Source organism: Tachysurus fulvidraco, chromosome 11 (genome assembly GCF_022655615.1).
Source record: "Tachysurus fulvidraco isolate hzauxx_2018 chromosome 11, HZAU_PFXX_2.0, whole genome shotgun sequence".
NCBI lineage: Eukaryota > Metazoa > Chordata > Actinopteri > Siluriformes > Bagridae > Tachysurus > Tachysurus fulvidraco.
This window is the reverse complement of record NC_062528.1, coordinates 16,999,938-17,026,845: the sequence shown is the minus strand read 5'-3', so window position 1 is coordinate 17,026,845 and position 26,908 is coordinate 16,999,938. Positions and strand designations below refer to the sequence as shown.

The 26,908-nt window shown below is 38.6% G+C and overlaps 2 protein-coding genes across 3 annotated transcripts; both read right to left on the bottom strand.

Moving 5' to 3' along the window:
- Positions 1-1,842: 1,842 nt before the first annotated feature.
- Positions 1,843-18,209, bottom strand: spsb4b (splA/ryanodine receptor domain and SOCS box containing 4b). Its single transcript, XM_027147822.2, has 3 exons — positions 18,074-18,209; positions 7,611-8,479; positions 1,843-3,748 (listed from the first exon to the last, which is right to left on the bottom strand). Exons 2-3 carry the CDS (start codon positions 8,341-8,343, stop codon positions 3,621-3,623), a joined length of 861 nt encoding a protein of 286 aa, XP_027003623.1. The 5' UTR covers positions 8,344-8,479; positions 18,074-18,209; the 3' UTR covers positions 1,843-3,620.
- Positions 18,210-19,086: 877 nt separating this feature from the next.
- LOC113643756 (E3 ubiquitin/ISG15 ligase TRIM25-like) lies at positions 19,087-25,454 on the bottom strand. 2 transcript variants are annotated; one of them, XM_027148182.2, is made up of 8 exons: positions 25,238-25,420; positions 24,953-25,024; positions 23,752-24,401; positions 23,301-23,396; positions 22,422-22,655; positions 22,189-22,342; positions 21,226-21,285; positions 19,087-20,714 (listed from the first exon to the last, which is right to left on the bottom strand). In XM_027148182.2, exons 3-8 carry the CDS (start codon positions 24,334-24,336, stop codon positions 20,188-20,190), a joined length of 1,656 nt encoding a protein of 551 aa, XP_027003983.1. In that variant the 5' UTR covers positions 24,337-24,401; positions 24,953-25,024; positions 25,238-25,420; the 3' UTR covers positions 19,087-20,187. The 2 variants fall into 2 exon arrangements, with proteins under 2 accessions (XP_027003983.1, XP_027003982.1); XM_027148181.2 differs by having other exon boundaries at positions 24,953-25,454.
- Between the last annotated feature and the right edge of the window lie 1,454 nt (positions 25,455-26,908).

Sequence of the window (26,908 nt, the reverse complement as noted above, 5' to 3'; positions counted from 1 at the left end):
GTATGTGTGTGAGACATCCAGGAAGAGATCAAGAAGTCAATAAAGTGGAAAGAATATTTTTATTCTGTTTTTTTTTTTTATGTATACCCAGTTGAGATTTGCTCCCTCTTTGTGGTCAGTACCACAATTTTTTTCTGTCCATAAATAAAGATTTGTTTTGGGAAAATTTTGATCTTCTCATCTGTATTAGTAGTAGTAGTAGTAGTAGTAGTATTACTACTACTACTAATACTACTTCAGGTATTTTCCTTCTAAGATAAGCTTGACCTGTATTGCAGGCAAAGTGTTGAGCTTTTGTGGAAACATGGCACCACCTGATGGTGATCAGTAACTGTCTGTAGTAGGGGAAATAGTCAGAGGTGAGAAAGAGGGAAGAGGAGATTTAAACGTACAAATAAAAGATTCACAGCAAACATCCGACCAAAGATGTACAGATTTATATCATGTCAAATAGAAAGAGGAAACGTGATGAGGAAAACAAGAAGCAAGACAGCAGTAAGAGCTGGAAATGACCAATATACGCTTAGACTTGACCAATGGGAAAAACCAAGTGAGCTATGAGAATGGATATATTTCCTCACACTGTATGTAAAAAAAAGCAGCTAACTTAGCCAAAAGCCTTTGGAGTTTTACCAGCTGTCTAGCTTGTCACTTTATTCGGTCATAACTACATAGCTAGCTATCTAACCAAGATGCCCATTGCATGTTAGCATTAGCTTTAAACTGTAGCAGCATTTGGATTTATTTCCCACAGCATGCAATCGCAACTGAACATCAAATTTTAACATTTTATTTTCAACCTGTCAAGCATCAGAAGACCTGGCTAGCTAGTCTAACTCACTAAGCTATATAATCACTTACCGGTGTATGATTTGAAAGTGTGGAGTGAACTTTTGAGAACCTCTGGCCTTGAGCTTGAAAATGAATTAATACGAAGAAGTCTACTGGGTTTAAAGATATTATTCAAACATTTATTTGTAATAATAAGAGATCCTAATATGTAATAAGTTACATTCCTGTCCTCATCTTCATTCATTCATTTTTTTACCACTTATCTTAACTTCTCGAGTCACGGGAAGCCTGTGCCTATCTCAGGCGTCATCGGGCATCAAGGCAGGATACACCGTGTACGGAGTGCCAACCCATCGCAGGGCACACACACACACACTCATTCACTCACACACTCCGGACAATTTTCCAGAGATGCCAATCAACCCATCATGCACATCTTTGGACTGTGGGAGGAAACCGGAGTACCCAGAGGAAACCCCCAAGGGACGGGGAGAACATGCAAACTACACACACACACACACACACACACGGCGGAGGCTTGAATCGAACTCCCAAACCTGGAAGTGTGAGGCGAACGTGCTAACCACTAGGCCACCGTGCCTCCCTTGTCCTCATCTTGACTAGCTAATTCATTACTGCTAATAGTTGGTGTCAGTAAACCAATTGTCAAAATCACTTAAGTATCAACAATTTCAACTACAAGACTGTTTCTCTGTGAGCAGTTTAGCATCTGGAACAAGCTTTAGAAGTTAATTCAGATTTTCCATTAAATACAGGTGACAAAAATTCACCTACTGTAGGTCTCTAGAATTATCCATGATTGCTTTAAAAACTGCTTTACACCGGTTTTAGATATTGACAAAAATGGACTTGGACAAGACCAAAATCATTCCTATTCAGCTTTGTTGATCTAGACTGCTGAGGGAACATCTAACCCAGGGAGTCTCTCCTCCTACACCATTATAACCACACTGAACGGTGGCGTGTTGCCGCTCTAGAACACGATTCACTAAAGTGCAGCATTGAACCAGAAATAAAACCACAGACATGTTTGGTTTGTGTGAATTTTATTTACATGTAAAATCAGATATGAAAACGGTAGATGCCTCAGAGGGCTGAGCCCGACACCGACGTCGTGTCCGTATCGTTGGGGTGACTTCTAGGTTGTGTAAAGTGGCTTGAGTTTAGTGTGAACAAAAACTTTAACAATATGAAGTGTAAAAGTACTGTTAACTTTGTCTGACCTTTGAAAAGTCTGTCCCTGTTAGAAAAAAAAAGGAAATCTGTTTAGACCAGTTGGAATAGATATTTCAGTTAGATTTCTTCCCTCATTTGTTCGAGTTACACATTTAAAATCTAGCTGTATCTGACCAGCTCTAAAAATGTATAAACACCAGAAGTTCTATTTGTTGGATCGCTGGTGAATCTACGCTTGAGTTTATCTAACATTATGTAAACTATAAATAGTTATCTTGGGACCTCTATATCGATATATTATTATACGGCTGATATAGTAGTTAATAAGTGGGAAGAGGATTTAAAGACCAGTGTTCTCGGGTTAACTCTAATCTCCCGGCAAAAACAAAAATACATACAGTGCATAGATGTTCTGTGATCTGCATCACAGCTGTAACAAGGAAAATCTCAAAAACAGTGCAGGCTGCATCGGATTTGTGCAGGACAATCATGCATTGTACTACAATCAAATCTGGCCCCATAATCATAACATCTAGCAAGAACAGCTAGCGGGGCATCTCGAAGTTTCCTATATCCATCTGGATAAACAGCCTTCCCTCCTTGTCCTACGCACTGAAGACAGGCATGTCTCGGGTTAAAACACTATAAAATGCACACAACGCTCACACTCTCATAAGCAACAATCTGCACCATTTCAAATAACACAAAATCACTCGCATCATACAAATATCCCCAATCACTGGAGTCACGCAGATAAGACGATTTAAAAAAAAAAAAAGAAATATTATTTTAAAAAATCCTGGTGTTTATGGTAAGGACGACGGTTATAATTAAATATCTTTAATGTAATGTAAAAATAAACAAACATTTATCTATGGAAGACGCTCATTCCAGTCGGCTTTTTTACCCAAACATTAAAAAACAGTGTCCGTAGCACCAGTGTCGAAATCGGACGCTACAATACGCTGTGCTTTTTGGAGATTTGGAGAGGCTGGAAAAATGTATTTGTGCACACAGACGCTGGCTTTTGTACACAAATGTAAAATGTAATGTAAAACAAGTCCACATGTCCTGATTTCACTGAAGGACGGACCTCCATAGATGGGCAAAGAGCTTAAAATAAGCCCGAACTGCTTTATAAAAACTTAAATCATGCAGTATGACATCACCACTAGCCTTTCTTCTTCCTCTTTGGCTCGATGTACTGCGTAGCAAATAATATCGGTGTTCATAACACAATATAATAAGTACTTTAGCTAAGCTAGCTATTTAAACATGGTGCTGTTCTCCTTTCCGACAGCGACTATTCGACGTGCGATGGATAGCCAAGTTCATTAGCAAGCTTGCTAACATTTGCACAAACTATTGCGATGTGCAATTCAAAAACATGCCATGTTTGCTAGGAAGCGAACTTAAAACTATGATGGTGATGCTAGATAGCAGGTGAGAACTGGCAGGAATTAAAATAAAGTGTAAATAAAATATACTGCTCTTTTAAGTGTAATTGGAGAAAAATAAAACAGAAAAAAAGATTTAAAAATAATAATAATAATAAATCATGGAGTCTGTAGGACTTTCAGCTGTGCATTGAGGTCACGGGTGCTGTATTTCAGGGCCATGTGCGGGACTCCTCACTGGTACTGCAGGTAGTTTTTGAGAGTCTGGGGAAGGGGAAGTGTGTTGATGTGCTGGATTCGATGACGGCCCAGTGCTTGGCGAGCTGCTCTCCTGCATAATTCCATCAGTGGAAGAGGCTCAGCTGGAGAAAACAAGCAAAAAGTATAATGAGCGTGTGAATATTTCATCGGTCAGGTTTTCTCTATAATTACTCTATATTCTAAATGTTTCATGTATTAAAATAAGCAATAGCTAAAAGTTCTCCTTCCATTTTATCCCAATTAGCTTCTAAAAGTACGGCAGTGTTCAGAAATATTTTTTCCCCTTAACCATCTGTGCACATTTTACATGTAAAAGTCACGACTAGACCATGCATCGTACCATATGAAACATTTCCCGAAAATAAGAGCGATAAATGCGACGGCTTAAATTTGAAAAAACTTTCTTCCCTCTTGAGACAGTTAGTTAGGAGTAAATGTGGTTTTCCATTTGCAAGTCAAAAAGCCTTTTCTGACTGGTAAACTACTCTTTAAATTTAAATTTCGATAGCCATCCTTCACCTCAGCACATTGACACAAAAAAAATGCACACATAGCTCACCCTATAGAGACTGCGTCTGTTCCCCGAGCAGTCAGCTCAAAAACTAAGCACGTGAGAAGTCCTCGAAATAATCTTACTGTAATTAGACCGGTAAAATGCCAAAGAAACAAACAAAAACAGTTCTTAAGGTTTGGGCTTCTGAACATTAGATCACTTGCACCCAAAGCACTTATTGTGCACACAGCCTTACTGCACTCTGCCTTACCGAAACTTGGATTAAACCAAATGAAAGTCTAAACGAGTCTACACCATCAGGATATATCTATAAGCACAAGCCTCGTCAGACTGGCCGTGGAGGTGGTGTCGCCACTATCTTTAGTGATTTCCTTACTGTTACCCAGAGAACACAGCATAGATACAATTCTTTTGAAGTACTTGTCCTTAAATGTTACACTATCGCACATGCACTCGAAAAAATCCCTGATGTCTCTTGCTCTAGCGACCGTGTACAGACCCCCAGGGCCCTACACAGTTTTTCTCAGAGAATTCACAGATTTTCTCTCGGACCTATTGGTTAACTTTGACAAAGCATTAATTGTAGGAGATTTTAACATTCATGTTGACGACACAAACGACGCTTTAGGACTCACATTTATGGACTTACTAAACTCACTTGGGCTTAAACAAAACATCACTAGAGCAACTCATCGACGTAATCACACACTAGATTTAATAATATCACACAATAGAGGTCACTGATATAGAAATCATTCCTCAAAGTGATGACATCACAGACCATTACCTCATAATGTACACACTACCCGTAGAACAGACTAACTGTGTCTCTCCACGTTATCGACTCGGTAGAACTATTATTCCGACCACTAAAGACAGATTCACAAATACCCTGCCTGATCTGTCTGGACTTCTTACTGTACCCTTAAATACAAACGATCTAGATGTAATGACTAACAGCATAGGTGCTATATTCACTAGCACATTAGACACTGTCAGATTACAGAAGGTTAGAGATAAAACACTTGCACCTTGGTATAATAGTTATACTCATACCCTCAAGAGGGAGACGTGTAACCTCGAACGGAAATGGAGAAAAACTAAATTAGAGGTTTTTAGAATTGCGTATAAAAGGACAATATGTCCAGCTACCGACAGGCTCTAAAAGCTGCTAGGGCTGAGCAGCTAAGCAAATTCATAGAATAGTTCATAGTTCTCATAGTTTTTATTTAGCACAGTGGCTAGTTTCACAAAAAAACAGAAATCTGAACACACTATTCCATCACATTTCAGTAGTGAGGATTTTCTTCACTGATAAAATCGAAAGTATCAGGAATAAAATAGGCGACACTCAACATATGAGAGCAACCAGTGACACAATCTCACCTAAGGCTTCACACAGCTTTACAAGTACAGGACAGGAAGAGTTAGATAAACTTATTACTACAGCTAAATCAACACATGTTCACTAGACCCCATCCCAACTAAACTACAGTTATTAGGCCACTCATCAAAAAGCCTAAATTGGATCCAAATGAACTATCAAATTACAGACCTCTCTCATACCTTCCTCTCAAGGTTTCTTCCTTTACCAATTTAAGGGAGTTTTTCCTTGCCACTGCTGCCTGAGTCACCTCAGACTTGCTCATAGGGGGATAAATACATACAGATTGTGAACTTTATATATATATATATATAATCTTGAATTTTTATTCTGTTAATTCTTTCTTTTGTTATTCATTATTTCTTTTATTATTCCTTATGTTTACCTTCTGCTCTATGTTTATGTTCTGTAAAGCTGCTTTGAGACAATGTCTATTGTAAAAGGCGCTATACAAATAAACTTGAATTGAATATCCTGTAAAAGGAGGATTTTTTGCCATCGTTCAGCAACGAAACATACTTGATTCTGTAATAGAAAGAAAAAAGAAAAAGTATTGGGCTGGCAAGGCCACATGAATAACTGTATGATAGGCAGCTGCAAGGTAGTCAGAATACGGCTGGTTTTAAAATTACTGCTGGCAGGTGTGTTTTTGTCGGAAGGCTTTCAAAATTTGGTGGAAAAAAATAAAAAATGACTGATGCTTGGAGGGCTGAGTAAAAATATGTCCTCATTTCTTCTCAGAAATTAAACATTTGTCGTTTCTGTATTCGTTCCATGTTACATTTTAAAAAAGGTAGCACCAACACCTCCCTATTTATTAAACATTTTAGTTTAAAATCAGCACACAGACCATCGATTGTGTTGCCGACCGGAGAACAGCAGTAAGCGGAGATGGGTGAAACACACAAGTATGAAGACTTTGGGTCATTGGGTTGTGTGGACATGTTGTTCTGTTGCCTAATGCAGGTAAATAAGATTCTGCAGAAAGTTCTGAGAAAGCGTGCATATCGGTAATTAGCGTGGCGGCAGCAGCAGCTTTCAATGATCAACAATAACCTTTTGCTCCAAAAGTCCCCTTTTCGGCTTCAGTGGTTTGGTGTTAAATTAAGATTACTGTTGTCAATAATCAATAGTGCCTTTTTTTAATGAATGTTTGAACGAAGCACACTCGATTTCACATTCGTCTAATATAACGTACGGTTGAATAAACAGGCTGGAGCGGAGCTTGTTGTTGGAGTTTTGAAAGACACGGCTAGATTTCGGTTGAAAGTCTTTTGTGATGCAATAAGTACATGCTGCGCCGCTTGTGTATAAATGTATTCCGACTGCTGAAGCACAATAAAGGAAACTGCCACCATTATAAGAGGAACAGTAGCAAATTGTAGCATGACATTACAGCGGTTTTCAGCATGTATTATGAACATCTTACTTTATAACTGAATGTGTTTGAATACGATGTATTTGGTATTCAGCCGTGGCTGCACGCAGTGTATTCTGTATTCTGCGACCAACCGAGGTTGTAACTCCGAGGGCAAAAACAAGCAAGATAGACGGTTGGCTGCTGATGGGGAAATTAGTATCACTAGTAAGTGAATAAAGGGAGAATTTATGATGTGTCAAATATGAGCTCTGACGATGCTTTTTTAATGCTGAACCACACTTTAAATGCAAGAAAAGCAGGAATGCAAAGCCAATTGCATCAGTTGAACAAAACTATGATGTTAAAAATGTTACGCTTGGTTATTTTGATATTTCTGTAAAGCTGCTTTGACACAATGAGCCATACAAATAAAATGGACTTGAACTTTGGCTTTCTTTGCTCTGATCCTGGGTCTAGATTTCTGTTGATGTTATATTGAGTTATGATAATTAAAACCATGACTCTGTGCAACAGTGTGCAAGCTCTTCATCTTGATCAACTAAAATTGTATATACACTTGTATTGTAGTTGTAAAAGAACTACACAGCATATAGCTAATTTAGGACTGACTGTTATAAAGTGGTTGTCTAACACTAGAGAAGGTGACATTTAAAGTCAGCGTGTAAGAATCTAATCATCACTTACGCTCAAGTCCGTTGATGTACGTCATTGTGACTTCGCAGTGTCCCCATACTGCACTGATGATTGGGTACAGCCTCTTTCCCTTGAGACCCTGAAAGGCAATGCCTAGGAAGTGCCCATCAGCACAAAACCCAAGTGTGCCTTCATCCATGTCCAAGACCACCAGTACCTCCTCGGGTACTGAGAACGTGTCCTCGTCCTCTTCGTTTTGGCTGCATGGGTACGAGGCCGCTGGCCCCATATGGCTCTTCCTGTTATGGTAAAGTTTTCCCCGGCCCAAATCCCATCCCCAAGATTCTGCATCGCTGCCAACAAGTGCCGTGTACCCGACAGCATGAAGCGGTGCTCGAGAGGTTGCGACTCCGACAACGGCGTGTGTGCCACGTTGCCTAACGGGCCACCTGATAGTCCAGGCATGCAGGCCACGAGTGAAACCTACTTTACCTCGCACGCAGTCCGTACTCTGTGCTACTGGATGGCGATGGAACGTCAGTCGGTCCTCATCTTTGATGAACAGGTTGAGTGAGCGGTCATCAGGGTTCCAAGCATGTTCAAGCTGATTGTGAATGTCTGCTGGAGGCATGTCCAGCAGCAGTTCCAGGCGTGGTGAGAACAAGTGTCCTGGCCCTTGTCCTTGTCCGTGCCTGCCAAGGGGCACAAGGGCCACCTGCAATGCCAGCGCAGCCCCCTCGCACTCCTCAGCAGATTTCACCACGCCTGAGACCCTCTGCCCCATCACGGCCCTACCACGGGCATCACTAACCACCGTCGCGGTTACCTCATGTGCCTGGTGTAAGAGGAGAGGCTCAGCCAATCAGAAAAGGCTGTTCCATTTCCCGAGGTAGTGGTGAAGAAGGACAGCAAAGGGTCTTCTGTGGAGAAAAGAGAAATGTCTGCATTTAGAAATTGTAGAAGAAATCTGCAGAAGAAAAAAAATTCAGAGAATAAAAGGGAGTTTAAATTACAGAGGAGCATTAAGTGGGCCATGACGGGAATATAATATTTTTTTACTCGAGTTTATGGTTCTGTATGGTTCTTACAAATCAGTAATTGGTTCAGATAACTACAATGCCTATAAAACAAATGAAATCACCCAGACTAGTCAACCAGCTGCTCCTGTTGCACAACACACACACACATCCCTTTCTTCAGAAACTAAAAAGGTCAATGTTGAGCAACTCTGAAATAAAGACTTACACCGAGTCTAGAAGGGCTACAGTTAAAACCATAAGCAACACTCAAAAACAGCCTAAAACAGGCAAGTATAAAGGAATTGCAGGAAAACCCTTTTCATATCATTAGCGCCTCAATTTACAGCTGTCTGAAATAGATCAGGAGCTTAGGCGCAAAACTGGGGGGGGGGGGGGGAGCAGAGAAGGGAGTAGATCACTAAGGAATGAGTGTCCTATCAAACAATGTACATCATCTTTGCAACTGACCAGTTTATCTTATCTTTATTAAAGTCTAGCAATGTTACCGAACCTGATAAACACACCCCACCAAATTCTGCTTGGAGATTCTTCCTCGGAGTCTAAAGTCGTGTTGCCTTAATGCCAAGACAAATAACCGCAAGAATGAACCAAAGCTGCAGGCTGCGCGAGTTGTTTTCACGCTAAATGACCGCGACGTCACTCGCTGTATTTCAAACAGTAAAGAGCAGACGGCATAAGGTGAGGACATACATGAGTTACACAGTGAAATGACATCATTACACATGAGATGTAGCCACCTACCATTTAGTGCAAGGCTTGGAAATGTGTCGAACACTGAAATGTAGGATTTACATTCAGCATTCTGTTAATCAGAATATATCGAGGCACACTTTCTTTTCTGCAAAGATCAGCTACAGGCGTGAAGTCTGATAGCTTCGGATTACGACAAACGTTATGCATTATACGCTACAGTAGTTACGTGACCAGGTTATAACAGTTAAAATGAGCTCTGTTAATACACCACCAACAGCCATGGAAATCTGGACAAAATGTTTTCCAAAATTCTTTGTATATCGAATTCAATATATGGTGAATTTGTAGTACATTTTGTTTTCGATATTAAATCTTTTCGGTGAAAATAAATAAATAAATAAATAAATAAATAAATAGGCTTTACTTTCAAACATCCCTCAAAACACCACATCTAAAAAAAAAAAACTTAAAAGTCTAAAATTAGATGACTTCAGATTATCAGCTGCTAGCGATAATACCTACAAACTTCTTCCTGCAGGTGAGGAAGAAAAGGGGAGAGAAAAAAAAAAAAGAATGAAATCAACGAAACGCAGTGCGGAGGTGTAAAAGTGAAAGCGATGGGAAAGTGAGGATCAACAAAAGGTGAGAGGAAGAGAGATGAAAAAGCTTATAATGGGTATTAAAATAACTGCAGTCACGCTCACTTCGTGTCCAAACAGTAGAATATAGAGTGACCTGAAGACCTGACAGGCAAGCACACACAAACACCTCAATTCTAGCAGCCTTTCAAGAGTTCTTACCATCTATGTACTGATTAATTCAAAAGCATGTGCTTAATTAAATCTGTTTTATTGCAGCCTCCTGAAAAGGAAATCAGCACAATTTTGTATGTATTTGTGTAACTGTTAATAATGATGTGTATGCACACAAATGCACAATATTTTCATTTTTTCCTCCTTGTACTTATTTTCTTTTTTTGTCTTTTTACCCCTATCCCTTTTAGAAGACTGGCTTTAATAGACCTAAAAAGGTAATTTCGTACTGTTTATATATCTTACAAAGTCTTTACCACACTAGAAAGAAAGAAGGATTTAAGGTCAGATTAACAGAAATCTTTTGCTGGAAGAAACGTTAAGATTATAAGGTGGACTTTGAGAAAATAGCACACTTAAGCACGGGCAAGAGTGAAAGGTTCACAATTTATCGTCCTGCTGTGCAACAGGGCCGAGAGGAAAGAAGGGCCTTACGATCTGTTATTACAAGTTGCTCCGACAACAGCAGCACTGTGCCCTCTACATATGGTGTTTAACAATATACAGTGGTACCTCGAGATACGAGCAGCCTAACATACGAGTTTTTCGAGATACGAGCCGGAGCTCGGGCCATATTTTCGTTCAAGATACGAGCCCAAATCCGAGATACGAGCCGTGTTTCCGGAGCGTCCCGCTAGTTGGCGCGCAGGGTCAAGCATCACCCGAGAGCATCTCTGGCTCACTCGCACGTGTTACCTGCTTGAATCAAAGTGTATCTTGTGTGCTGTACTCTTTTTTTGCTTGATTTTTGCGTGATTAGCACGAGTGAGGAGGAGGAAGAGCCGGAGGAAGTGATTTCTACAGGTGAAATTAAAGACATGCTGGCAATGTGGAAAAAGCTGTCAAAATTCATTGAAAAGAAACACCCAGAAAAAGTGGCAACTGGTCGTGCTTCAGCGCTTTTTAATGACACTTGTTAGTCACATTTTCGAAGCATTTTGAAAGGCAGGCAAAAGCAAAAGTTCTTTGGATACATTTTTATTGAAAAGAGCTGCGAGTGAAAGTGCAGAAAGTGCAGCCAAGAAGGCAAAAACAAGTGATGATTAAATTTACGTTAATGTTAAGCTTAGTTTAAGTTTAAAGTTAAGTGCATTGTTTTAAGTTTTTTCTTTCATTTGAAATAAGGAAAGTGTAGTTTTAGTTTTAAAGTTACAAAAATAGTTTTAAGTTCTAAAAAAGCGGCGTTTACGTACGTGTCTAGAGTGCCTGCATCCCTTCCTCCCTCCCTCCTCCTCGCCGTTCACCTTCGTTAGCCGCACTCGTCTATTATGATAACTCCTATTTCTTTATTTCATATTTTGTTTTGTATTTGTTAATTATACATGTTTATTTGTTATTTAAAAACATATCTTTATTCATAATTTACAATGGTTTGGGGATTTTTCATAGGTCCGGAACGGATTAGATCGAATTCAGTTATTTTAAATGGGAGAAATTCGTTTGAGATACGAGCCGATTGACTTACAAGCTCGGTTCTGGAACGAATTAAACTCGAGGTACAACTGTAGCAGCTAACAGCACTAACTTTCAGACAGAGAGAGAGAGAGAGAGAGAGAGAGAGAATGAGATGTGGTGCGTTTTTGAAAAGGTGTCTGGTATAATAAAAGTAATTTATCAAAGCAGAGCTGTGTCAAAGATGAAATATAACTTTTCACACACAGTTATAAAGCTGTGAAATTTACATCAGTGCCATTTCAAAAGATTTCTCTTTTATATCCAAATGGTCGAGATATTGCTTTCTTTCCACTCATCTGCTTAAAAACCACACAGACAGACACACACACACACGTAGACAGACAGTCAGACACACACGCAGGCAGACATACACACAGGCAGACGCACGCAGGCAGACAGACAGGCAGACGCACGCAGGCAGACAGATACACACAGGCAGACAGACAGGCAGGCAGGCAGACACACGGGAAGGCGCACACACGCAGGCAGACAGGCAGGCAGACGCACACACGCAGGCAGACAGGCAGGCAGGCGCGCACACGCAGGCAGACAGTCAGGCAGGCGCACACACGCAGGCAGACAGTCAGGCAGGCGCACACACGCAGGCAGACAGGCAGGCAGGCGCACACACGCAGGCAGGCGCACACACGCAGGCAGACGCACACACGCAGGCAGACGCACACACGCAGGCAGACGCACACACGCAGGCAGACTGGCAGAACTTCTAATCAAACTCAGAAATTACAGAAACACACTAAATGACAAGGGATTCTGCATATTAAGTGTTGACAAAAGGTGATGTACACAAAAAATAAACAGATGTGCCAACAGCTGGCAGGTGCAGTTGCTGAGAGCAACCATGTGCACTCATGAATGCAGCCTGTAGGAACTGAGAATTGTAGCGCCCCCCCTCCCTTTTTAAAAAATCTCTCCACAGACACGACTGAGATTTTACTCTCTGTTTACTGACCATTCACAGGACACATTCTGATGTAAACAACACAATCCTGCTTGTCTCTACTCTACACACATACAGAACTTCTCATGAGGTTCCGCTCAAAGTTTTTCCAGTGAATCCATTACCCGTTATAGATTGAAACCGATCACAAGGACTTTTGCTAAAAGTTCTCCAGAAATGAAAAGGAACTGAATGAAATACCATTCTGTGTAAGGGGGTTTTACTCCAGTGGGTGATAGAGATCTGAGTACAATCTGTAGAAACAAGATAGAGCAACGGAGAAAATGAGCATACGAGAGTGCAGAGCATGAACAACAACAATGGCAAGAACATGTTTATGCGCACACACACACACACACTAAATACTAAAAGCAAATCAAGACTAAGGCATATTACCCAGGCAAAAGGCAAATGTGAGAGTTTTACATCTCCAACTGTAAAGTATTCATATCTGGGAGCCATTACTAACAATAGCAAGCTAAATCCACAGGGTGGAAGTGATACTGAGGTCCAACTGAAGGACACTTCCTGGTTATTTTAATAAGGACAGTTTGTAAGTTGTGATCTTGACACAGAGAAGGAGATGTGTAGCAAGTAAGGTGTGATGAGGCTCGGGGTCTTACAGAGCCACCTAAACCTGACCATTTTAGCTGTTTTTAAAGCTTTAGAGGATTTTTTTTTAAAAAAAACAGACATTTTAAAACCAAAAAAGGCTGTATTTCTGAATATGATGGTTCACATCCTGCTACTAAAGACTGAACCATCAGTGCTGACGTGCAGAGTTGAAAATGTATTGAGCTCACAGTCAGTAGATTAAGTCAAGTGATCACAGTGGACTCAGAAGTATCAAAAGGGGCTTGTATGGAAGCCATATGTGGATTTGAGCCAACGAGCAATCAACACTACAGGATTACAGTTACTAGATCTAAAATCTCCACAGTATCTTACAAGATCACGATTTACTTGAAAATACAACCGGTCAGATTCATTAATGTAAAACTTACATACGGTCATGTAAAAAAAAAAAAATTAGGGCACCCCATTAAATATTCAGTTCTTTATTAAAAAAAGTCAAAATGTCAATTTCTGATCTTGTTTTAATTTGTACATGTAGGTGGGAAAAAAAAAAATCAAATCACTCACTTTTCTCTTATTAAGCAAAAGAAAATCAACAAAATGAGTAATTCAGCTGAGGAAAAAGTTTATCTTGTGATCTAATAGCTAGTGTTTTCCCCTTTGGCTGAAATAACCTCAATGAGACGTTTCTTGTAGCCATCTAACAGCGTGACATCAACTGGTAGAAAGTTTCCCCCCACACTTCAATGCAGAATTCATTCAGCTGTGATGTTTGAGGGGTTTCTTGCATGTACAATGTGTTTCAAATCCCTACACAAGATCTCAGTAGGATTCAGATCTGGACTTTGACTTGGTCATTCCAGAATTCTCCCCCTTTTTTTTTTTTATATACACACAACGTTCAGTCCTTAGTGGATTTAGATTATTGTCATGTTTCAAGGTTTAGTTCCACCTCAGCTTCAGTCTTTTGACAGATGGTCTCACATGTACCTCAAGCACCTTCTGATACAATGTAGAATTCATAGTGGATTCTATGATGGTGAGCTGACCAGGTCCTGCTGCAGTAAAGCATCCTCAACCCGTAACCCTTCCACCTCCATGTTTCACAGCTGGGATGAGGTTTTTTTGATGAAATGTATTCGGTTTATGCCAAACTTGCCCTGTGTTATGGCATCCAAATAATACAATTTAGACTCTTGGGGTAAATTTGCCTAGACGTCTTGACCTGGCCATGTTGGCGGTTGTTTTAAATGTTCTACTGAACACTTGTAAATGATTTTCAGACAGTGGAATGGCTGATTACAAATTCTTGTGAGATCTTATATCCATTACCAGACTCATAAGCATCAAAAGTCTTCTTTCTGAAGGCCTCAGAGAGCTCTTTGGGTCTCAACATGGTTAAAAACAAGCTTAATACATGATTCATCTGAAGTTTACAGCACTCATTATGAACCAGTTTCCAGGATAACTGAAAAGTGTGCGAGTGTGTGTGCGCGCGTCAGTGTGAGTGAGTTGTTAAGGGTGTGCAAGTCAGTGAGAGTAAGTGAGTCATCCTCATGCTGACCCCAGTGTCTGGTACAGCTCTTTGTGAGTGAGTGAGAGAGTAAGTGAGTGTGTGTGTGTGTGTGTGTGTGTATATATGAGTAAGTGAGTGTGTGCGAGCGAGTGTGAGTGCCATCCTCATGCTGACCCCAGTGTCAGGAACATCCCTTTGCATGTCACACAGACATTATAAAACATTACCGGAGAGACGAAAGAAGGGAAGAGGAAGTGGAGTCTGGGGTTTAAAGAGGCCACTTCCTGCTTCCCTCCGGCAGACTCAACATGTGACTGACAATATTCACTTAACTACTGACAAGATGATCAACATGCTACAGCTTGACCAAACCCATGCAGCCTGTGTATAAACATGCAGGTGTAAGAGGGAACATCACACTGACTGGCTTTATTCCACTGTACAATGTGTCAGCTGCATTATAACGATACAAAACTCTACAGAGAAAAGTTCAATGTTATAATAATGCAGTATTCTAATGTAGGGTCAGGAACGAATTTGGACAAAAATCTCCTTGAGTTTTTCCATTAAGACTATTGCAGCCATCCTGAACTGCACTAAAGTTCATTTCAAATGTACCTGAAACTGGAGCCAATAACTGATAGACACGTCTAGTGTTCTAGCACTAAGCGATGACTGACAATTCTCATATCAGACTATAATAAAATACAAGTAAAAGCAAAGGATTGGATCCTCAATGGCTTTACCTATATATATTTATGAAAAGAAAAAAAAACACACATCAGGAATAAGAAACAAACAAAAGCTTCTAGCACATTCCCATAAAAGGGGTCATAATAATATACACGAGTACTGTATACTGTTAAAAATATTTAAGTAACGTCAAACATTTTGTTCCCCCAAACATTGCTTTACATCACACTTGACTATTAAGATATAAAGCATCAACAGCGTAACAAGAGAAAGTCATTTTTCCAGAATGAAGCAAAGAGCTGCATACTTTACAACCAAGAGTCTGGAAAATATGTGCATACAAATCACTGCCAAAATAAGAAAAAAAAATACCTTGGAAAGCAGATAAAGTGAAACATATCACGAGGAATGTGTTACACCTGATTACGCAACCTCCATATTCCAAATGTTCATACAAGCTTATGACATTAATCCCATTAACAACAGCTTGATTAAAACCAGTGATCAAAATAATGGGAGTCTGAACAAATTTCCGATTCGACGGTTATGACAGTTATAGTCAAATCAGACCTTACTTTACCTCCAGTATGGACAATACCCTTGGCTATGGGTCTCAGTGATGTTCTTTTACACACAAAGCTCTCTCGTCCATCATTTGCATTACAGACGGGAAAACAAGGTACCGGTGCGACAAATAACGATCATATGCAAACAGCCAGTGCCACTGGGAGTTCATGGAGTACCGGCAAAAGCTACACACTAAACGTAGAGGGGTCAGGGAAGGACAGGACGTATCGTATATTACTCATAGGACTGAATGAAATGAACCTCATTAAAAGCTCTCAGGACTGCCTGGACACAGAAATGAGACACAGGTCACAGTAACAATGCTACATGAATGACAACGGTCAGACTGGAATTCACACAGCTTTTAAGCCAAAATGAACACGTACATTACTGGTGTTGTCTTCCAGCATTCAGTGTCTGCAGCCTGACGGCACAACGACAAAGCCCGGTAAAAGCAGATAATATCTATTGAGCAGAAAAATTATATAATCTGCAGGTCAGGTAATAAAAAAAAAAATAAAAAAAAATTACATTTTGATTAATTTCGGGTGGGTCGCTGGTGAATGAGAGCACAAGTCATTAATGATGCAAATATTAACTACATACTCTAAATATTAGAGGAAACAGTAGAATCGCCTGAAACCTGACACCGTTTGTCGTAGGGCCATAAATATATGGTGTGTTCTTTAGCATATAAGCAACAAGATGTTGGGAAAAATAACTCGCCAGTTCGGGAAGTTCAGAATCAGGGTCATTGCCAGGTACTGTAGGGTTTTACATGTACAGGAATGTGTCTTGGTGTTTTGGTGCAAAGGAACAATAGAGAAAAAGCATAAATATAGAAATTCCAGCTAAAGTGTGAAACGGAGTAGAGCCTGTGATTTTGCTATTAATAACATGAAGCTTAATCTGGCCAAAGGAGAACCTTTTGTTTCATTTAAAAGCGCGCGCACACACACACACACACACCACACACACACCACACACTAAACTGAGAGCAAATAAGATTTAACATTTTCAGACCAGATGAACTTATTAAATGCCAGGATACAAGATGCCAAATTAAAGGATAACAATATCATGTATCTGAGGTCAATGTGAAGCAGATTTCACAGATTTAAACATCTGTGCATCACTCAAAATTTCCATTTAATGCGAACTGGTGTGGTGGAAGTGAAACACAGACAAGAAATGAAAGGTAATGCTCACAAAAGGACTTTAAAACAACTGGGAATTGTTTCATAACATTGTACGCAGTTCGGTAAAAGGTGCAAATATAAAAACACGCCTCAGACTTTTCCCAAAACAGGCAGCTTTGGTATGCAATTCATACCTGATCAGAATTCCTACAAAACACAACCGATAAATAAAATAAATGCTCGTTCTTGATCACAACAGTCTTCAAATATCCCTACTTTGGTAAAATGGTGAGTTCCTAAAAGAAAGAAAGAGTCAGTGATTTAAATTTCTTACAAAAACTCCTGCCATTGCAGTGACATTCAATAAAAGCATTTAATATTTCACAGAAATTTGACAGGACAGAAATCTGTGTATTAAACCTTGTGTGATGGAATCATTTACATTTACAGCATTTGGCAGACACTCTTATCCACTCCCCCCCCCCAGGTTTTTTTTTATACACCTGAGCAATTGAGGGATCGAACCAATGACCTTCCGATCAGTAGTCGAACACCTTAACCACTGAGCTACCACATCCCTCAGGTGTAATGAATTATTTTTATGGATGAGTGCAGATGATTGATTAACAAAAGCCATACTTTCTAGCGGTTTATAGGTTTAAAGCAAAGGATAAAACCATGATAAGAAGCTATTAACATCACAACACATATACAGAAAGGGTTCAAGACATGAAGTGTTGCGTGTTACTTGATGGACCGTAGAGAGCTGTAAGATGCATTAAATCCTACATTCAGCCTTTTAAATCCGTATTACACGTGTTTACGAGTTAAACGCCGAAAGTAAACAAACTGACAACAAGCTATGAAGTGAGTAAAGATGTACGTTTGCTCCAGAAAGCCTGTAGTGAGGAGCCACACGACAGCAGACTGAGTTCATTACAAAGGAACAACAAACAAACACAAACTAGCCACGTTGTAGCTGCTCAAACCGCACGGATTACAACTTTCTGACATAAACAATGACACAAAACAACTTTTATGCGCTCTTATCCACACAATAACTACCTGTTTAAGCCGAGAGCGTCAGCGCTGAAGCAATAAACCGCTGTTTATAACCGCTTTAGTCGTTAAAAAGCGTCCGAAAGGGAAGCAGCGAATACGGCTTTGTTATAGAAAGCTTAGGTAGTGACGTCACGGGGGAGCCGGAAGTGATTTTCCTGGTCCCATTTTATTATTACTATTTTTTTTATTTTTTTATATAATTAATTATTATTGATATTTTTTTGTTTTGTTCAACGGTTTATACGGTTTATCAGTTATATATAATATGTGTCTGATATTTATTTATTTATTTTTTCCTATCCATTTCGCATTGTAGTCTCGAAACGGATGGAAAACTACACTTCCCATGAGCACCCGCTCTCCGAGGCGGTCGGTGTTGTGAAGTCTTCACGTGCTGCATAATATTATGTTTATTATTGTTATTTGCACTAACATGCACTTCTCACACTTTATGTACATTACTGATCTGTCATATATTCTGTTTTCATATGTAATACTGTCTATATTGTATCGCATCGTCTGTTTTGTCTTGTTTTGTCTTGTCTTGTGTTGTATACCCTGTTTTGTCTTGTATAGTGTTTTGTCTTGTCTTGTCTACTGTTTTGTCTCGTCTCATATTGTCTTTTTTGTCTTGTCTGTATTGTCTTGTATTCTCTGTTTTGTCTTTTCTTGTATATTCTGTTTTGTCTTGTATTGTGTACTCCTGTTTTGTATAGTCTTGTATAGCCTGTTTTGTATTGTCTTGTATAGTCTGTTTTTGTCTTGTCTTGTATACTCTGTTTTGTCTTGCCTTGTATAGTACAAGCTAAATGTATAGTGTTATTTATGTCTGTACTTTTGAGAATCACAAACAGCTGGAACAAAATTCGTGTTTAATTCGTGTGTGTCAACATCAACACACTTGTCCAATAAACCTGATTCTGATTCTGAAGCCTACATCACAGAACAATAAATTAATACAAAATGATAATTTTTAATAAATGTGCAACAAAACAAATACAAAACAATTGACAGTATTAATGAGAATAAAGGTTTAATGTTTTAATAATCCATAACATGTTAACAATGGAGTACATGCAGAGATCATGACAAAATTAAGTCGTGATCACGACAAAGCAACTTTTGCATACACATCCTAAATGTGGCCTGCCTGGACTACTTAAAAATGTCTGCTGCTCTGCCATGTTGTGCACAATAATTCATTTTTTAAAAGCTACTGACATGAATTAATGTCTTAATTGTAGTTTATTTTAATCGACGCACACAACTAAATGAAACATGTAAAGTAAACGTTAGAAGATTATATGATTTATTTAAATATATATATATTATTTAAGTCATCAAGAGTATTGGGAGCATTTCAATCAGCTATCTAGGTCAGGTGTCAAAGCACTAAGGGAGTGGGAGACATCAGGGAGTGGGTCATGTTAAGCGCTGTTACACTTACAATTTTTCCAGTGCAATGGAACATTTGCTCCCTAAAAATCCTAACATGGACCACAAAAACCAGAGAGAACTGATTTTCACTTTGTTCCCTTACTAGAAATGATGTCATATTCGAGCTATTCATCTTGAAGCTATTCATCTTGAAAAAACGGTGGGCAAACTCAAGCCAACTGTCTACAAATTTTTATTTTAAACTGATTTTTATTTTAATTTGAAGCTTTATATATATATATATATATATATATATATATATATATATATATATATATATATATATATATATATAAAAACACACACACAAAAAAAACACTAGCTAGACCATATTCCTACTTGAAGTTCCATGACAGAAACACGTGTGATTTAGTAAACAAATTTATGTAACATATAAATCATAATTAGTTTATTTGTTTGGGTTTTGACTGAAAAAATAAGTTTGAGTGTCCAAAAATATAATGAGTATAATTATTAGAATTAATATTATTATAATAATATAATGAGTATAATTATTATGGGGTGTGTCTCATTCAGTTCTCTAGTTCCCTAGGTGGTGATTATCATTTATACATGTACGCACTGCTAAGGAACCTTTGTGCTATAACTATCATTTTTTACATTTCTGAGTTAGAAATCATGACATAAATTTTATTATTTCTGAATTAAATTTAGTTTTTTCAGCATTTTTCCAGAATTCGTACAACTGAGTGAGGTCCAACCCTGAACCCTGCATAGAGTGGCTCAGCGAACGTTGTGTGGACTTTATGGAGGAGGATCATCTTGTCAGAGACACTGTAGAAGGACAGAGTTCCTCCACTGTGGTTCACGTACACACCAATAGTTTTCGAATTGAACTGATGAAGATTAACTTTGATTTGGTTATGTTTGAAATAGTATTGCTGTTTAGAGCGGGATATTCTCCAGGATTTAGCATTATACCCAAATCTACACTCAATACTGTCCCCTTTACGCATGATGCTTTTATATGAAACTGCCACAGACCAAACATTTCCACTGCATTCAGCTTCCCAGTAGCAATGACCATAAAGACCCTCTTTACATAAGACATATGCAAAGTAGTCAAATCTCTCAGGATGATCAGGATAATGAAGGGCTGGTGAAGACTTGGCCACTTTTTTGTCTCCTTCAGACAGACGAAGACTGTTGTTGACGGTGTTTGGATCCACATGAAGATCACAGAAATCTGTTTAAAGATTCCCAAATGCAAACACACAGAGTTACCCATGATGCTTGCTCTTTAATACCATTCTTTTAATATTACACAAAAGCCATGGAGGGTAGTAGAAAAATAATGAAAGTATATGCTTTAGTAAATGTTTTTTACATCTTTAGAGAACGTGGTCTTCTGAAATACTTTACTGGCTCCATATCTGGACATTGATCCTGCAGCTGATGACCCCTGATCTACAGGGTGTCTGAAAAGTCTGGAACCAATGGAATAGAGATGCATAGATAAGGGAAATATAAGGGAGATACAAAGGATCTAGTTTCTGTGAAGGTTGAAGGAAAACATCTCCCTCTGCAGGTCAGAGCCTTTTTGACATACTAAAAGCCAGTCAGCTCCTCTGCAAAATACGGTTTTAATATGCTAAGTACTTTACTTTACCCTACAGGGCTTTTGTTTTGTTATGATAAGTATAGTTATGTCAGTGCTACTGTGTTATAACTAAAGTTTATATTTCAAAAATACCTACATTGCAAAAAGTCCTCTCTGGTCACTGGCTCTGAAGGTTCCACAACATAGATCTGCATAACTAAAAAAAACACAGTAAAAAAACATACAATTACAGTGGACACTTAAACCACACTTACAAATATACAGACTACATACAGATATATACATGTAGAAGGGACATTCTGAGAGAAGATCAACCATCATCTGTTTATACAAAGAAGGCCAGGCAATTTGCCAGAACAGCAAAACTTCAATCAGGAGATGGACAGTCATAGTGATTAAAACTACCAATAGACCGGGCTGATAAATACTATATACACAATACAATACCAAGAGCACAAACTACTCAAAGATAGTCACACTATTCTTTCACCGATCCATATTCCCATTTGTTACTGGACAGGTAAGTCCAAATCTATTTATTCCACATGCAGTCAAAAAATCACAAGCTGTGGTACTGTATGTGACAAATAAAATTCAAATTTGAAACAGGATCACAAGGATGGATCCAAAGGGAGAGTAACATGGCCACAATCATACATCAGCCACAAGAATAAGAAAGCAAGGGTGCAAGTTGCAAAAGGCAACAGCTTCTGGAGAAATATCTTATTTTTGAACATGAGAGCAGAGCGTTTGGAGAAAATCAGGGGTCGAATTTCAATCAAACTGCACTAAGGGTGCTATAAGGTACAAATGGGGCTGAGGCTGTTTTTTATACGGTGGTGTTTGTGAGTTCATTGATGGCATAATGATCTCAAAAATTGTCTCAGAAGCCTTCACCTAAACCTTGCAAAGCATCTAAGGGATGGAATGAAGAAGAAATCGTCGATTGTTGGTTTTGTTATTGAAACTTGGAGGAATCTTCTACCACATCTTTTACTGAAAGTGCTTGATTCCATGCTGTCAAGAATATATATCATATATCAAATGTAATTAAAAAGCTTTCCATTTTAAAATTAAGCTCCTGAAATACGTTTCAAACCTCGTTTTGATATCCTTGCTACTTCTTGTTCACAGACATCCTCAAGGTGTTTTTTGACCCCAGAAATGGAGAGGATTCCAGAAGTATCACGGCTCACACAGGTTATTGTAGGCAAGTCTTTAAACATGGGCATGCCACAGACAGATGTGTATTTCTATAAAAAAGAGATGCTATTAGAGATGCAGAACTATGACCAGAGTCTGTTTGTTTAGCCGAAAACTGACATGTGTTACCTCGATGAAAGTGACGTGATCATTTGTTGATAAAATCTGTTGCATTTCAGGAATTTTTGCCCTCAGCTCATTGAGCTCATGATCCAGATGCTGACGAAGTGCTTCAGCTCGTGTCAGTTCGGCCTTCTCTTGAGCTCTGATCAGTTTGTTCACTGCTGAGCATCTGATCTTCATGGAGTCAATTAGCTCAGCTAAAATTCTCTCATTGTCTTCTTCTGCTGCCTGAGCAAAACACTGACAGGACAGAAACAAAGTGGTAAAGCCCCTTCTGGTAAGAGACACTGTAGAAGGACAGAGTTCCTGCACTGTGGTTCATGTTCACACCAAAAGTTTTCAAATTAAACTGATGAAAACTGACTTCGATCTGGTTATGTCTGAAATAGTATCACTGGTTAGAGTGTGATAAGCATGGATTTAGCATTACACCCAAATCTACTGCCTCCTTTACGCATGATGCTTTTGTATGAAACTGCCAAGGACCAACTACCTGTATTTCCACTGCAGTGCTTATATAAGAAATATTACTAGGCATGTGCATCTAGAGCAGAAGAGCTTAAGGGTTAAGGTTAAGGGAAAAGGCCAGATGCTGTTGAGCCCTTGAGCAAGACCAGTGCTGCCATGTCATGGCTGACTTTGCACTCTCACTTCAACTTCCTAACATGCTTAAATATGTACACAGTTACAGTGCAATCATTTTATGTGTGGGAAGCCATGTGTGATGAGGTCATGAGGTGATCATCTTTCTAGACGGTTTAGTCATGATCTCCTTCCAACTTTTTTCTGACACCAGCTGTCTACCTTTAGACTACTATAGAATTCTGCTGACAAGAATAATAAAAAGCTGGAGCGTGTAGTAGTGTTACTGCAATCTTAACTCACTTTGACAGACGTCACAGCCTTACTGAGCTCTCTTAGTCCTTGTTCTCTTTGAGCAATCATCCGAAGACATTCTATCTTCTTCTTTTCCAATGCATCCTGAAAAAGTCAGCCTACATTCAATTACAAAGATTATATAAAATGCATCCATTCTTCTATATTATCCATACTCTGATGCACCCATTTCAGTCCTTGACAGATATAATATTGTAACAGCAAAGCAGTCCAGAACAGTACAGAAGTGCTTTGTTAACATGAAAAACAGATTTCTGTGCCAGCGTACTCATCTAAAGAGTCTAACAAACAGCTCACAAAATCGAAAAGCTCACAAACATTCGACTCATTTCATCACTGAAGTTCATTCCATCACTTTACAGCCAATACAAAGCTGTTTATGCGATCAGGTAGAATCTGTATGGATTCTAGTTACACAGATGTTTCAAATAGCATTTACCTGATTTTTGATCCTTTCAGTTTCCACAGATGATGATTTGTGGCCTTTATGACTCTCAACCATGCACAGGTAACAGATACACCGTTGGTCGTCACAACAGTAAATATCCAGTAGCTTGCCGTGCTGCAAGCAGATGTTCTTCTGCAACTGTGCAGACGCTGGGACTAATTTGTGCTTCATGAACACAGGCGATTCGTAGTGAGGCTGGAGGTGAAGCTCACAGTAGGAGGCTAAACACTGCAAACAAAACTTGTCAGCTGTATTTTTTTCACCAATACAGACGTCACATCTTATGAACTCTGTGGTGTTCTGATTAGAAGTGGTGGCCTGATCCGACGCGTTCATCATTTTCTCTATCACTTCAGCTAAAAGTGTGTTCTTCTTCAGGGCAGGCCTTGGAGAAAACGTCTCCCTGCACTGAGGGCAGCTATAGACAGCATTCTGATCCATCCCAGACCAGAAGTTATTAATACAGCTCATGCAGTAACTGTGTCCACAAGGAATAGTCACCGGTTCCTTCAAGACGTCCAGACACACAGAGCAGCTAAACTGATCTTCGTAACAGGATTTTTCAGCTTCAGCCATTCTTCTTATTAAGCTGAGGCCTGATGAATATGATCAGTTATCTAGGGATGATACAGAGAGATAACCTGAAAGAAACAGAAGCTCTATTGAAACATTGATTCCAAATTGACATGTTAATGTGTTTCTTTGTGTGAAATTAAATTCGGTCACTCGTCCAAGCTGCATCAAAACAGTCACATTTCTTTGTATTGTAAATAGATTCTTTTGTGAATTTTTACTTCTCAAAGTATGAAGTTATTCTATTCTCTAAATATGAAATAAATGTATTACAATGAAATCACTTCACATTTAATTACATAAAATGACTGTAAATTACATTTTGGTGTTGTTTTCTACTCAGTTTGGTTTTGACAAACACACACACACACACACACACACACACACACACACACACACACACACACACACACAAAACCAAACTGAGATTTGTTAGATTTAAGGAACTCTACCTCTAATGCGAGATAAAACAGTGTGTGTGTGTGTGTGTGTGTGTGTGTGTGTGTGTGTGTGTGTGTGTGTGTGTGTGTGTGTGTGTGTGTGTGTGAGACTTTCCTTATTATTTTATATTATAGTTATAATTAGTCATATTTATGTTACTAACCATAACAAGTCTTACCTTCTTGAGACACGAGGAAAGGGAGAAAATGAAACCGTTTCCGTTGGGTGTGTCTCTTGGCTGCGTTTACACCTGGTCGTGAAAGAGAGAGAGAAAAAACATACAATTTTGGTCATAATCCAGTTTTAAGGGTATGAAATTCTCACTAAAATGAAGGAATATATATATTTTTTTTTTTTCAAAAAATTTTTTTCAAAAATATTTTTTGTTTATTAAATTGTATTATTATATTTATTCTATATTTTTTTAAATATTTATTATAATATAAGACATGATGAACGACACAGTTTCGTTTTTCCAGAAGAACTTCCGTGTTGAGTTGGTGATAAGCGGAAAGTCTTTAGCAGGGCTGTCAAGTGTCACGCATTTGTGTTCTTTTGTCACACATCGTATTTCTCACGCAGTAAAACGTTTTGACTATTTATCATATATTTAATAAGCTGCGGCGCCCAAAATGTATCAGTCCGCACCGCTGTCTCTATGGAACCGGGCAGGAACCGAGCGCGTCTCAGTTCTTACTTAGTCGAGCCTGACACTTATCAGCCAATCAAAAAAAAGAGGCTACACAATAGCCAATCAGAAAATAGCACTATCCGGGTAAGATTTAACGCAACAACCAATTAAAAAAAAAAAAAAAAACATTCCTTAGCGAGGTTATTTTCGATGTTCAAAACGAAACAATCATGTCCCTAAAAATGTCTGGGCTTGTGCCGAACTGTTTTAAATGGGAGAAACATTACAAATGATAAAGGAGTTCAAAAAGGCAACAAACACTTACAATAAACAACACAAGTCTCTCTCTCTCTCTCTCTCTCTCTCTCTCTCTCTCTCTCTCTCTCACACACACACACACACACACACACACACACACACACACACACACACACACACACACACACACACAAATTAATAAATGGAAATTAAACAAATTTTTGAGATGTTCTTTGAGATGCGCTTTGAGATGTTCTTTTAAAGGCGCTACAGAAAATAAAGGTTATTATTATTATTATTATTATTATTATTATTATTATTATTATTATTATTATTATTATTATTATTTGGTTATATTGCAGTCAGCGATCCCTAGCAAACACGACAACTCCCCATTTTTGTGAACGCTTGCCTGTCTTCAAAACTTGATAATAAATAAATAAATAAATAAATAATGACTGCTATACAATCAACTCTGTTGTTAATATACACAAAAGATGTTTTTAGAAATATAATCCAGCTATTAAAATTTACATTTACATAGTAGTTTTCAATGCTAGGCCTATTTTCTATTTATTGAATACACTGAGCTTTTTATTTTGAACCCTCTACCAACAGACCATCAACAAGATACACTTGTGTGAGTTGAGATGATTTACAGGCTATTTGTTTTAGGTTATTGAGGTTTCTATTAAACCAATTCAATTTAAAAAGCTAGTCAAATTGTGATTATGCTCTAAAATAAAGTCAGAAAGCAACTTTTCCTTGGAACTGGGGTGATGGATGATATCTCTTCTGTTTTGTTTTATGTATTAGACCATTAAATGGCACTAATGTACCACTTTACTTTAAAAGCTACAACATGTGCACTTTTTCAGTCCCACCCAGCAACAAGGAAAATTACAGCTTGGAATATTTATTTCTCATAATACACAAGTACACAGTAGCTGCTAAGAAGCAAGGATATGGAGCAAGAAGTCACAGCGTTCATTTTATATCTAACTGTTACTCCTTAGCTTCTATTTGTAACCAGTGTACAAGTGCACTTTTACTATTACTATATTACTTTATTTACTATATTTCCAAAAACATTTTATTAGCTATGGTGTCTTGAAGAATATTTTTTTGAAAGAAAGAAAGAAAGAAAGAAAGAAAGAAAGAAAGAAAGAAAGAAAGAAAATCCCTTATTTAATTTAATTACAGTTTCATATGGAGTGTTTTCCTAAGTGGTGTCCTGGCTGCAGT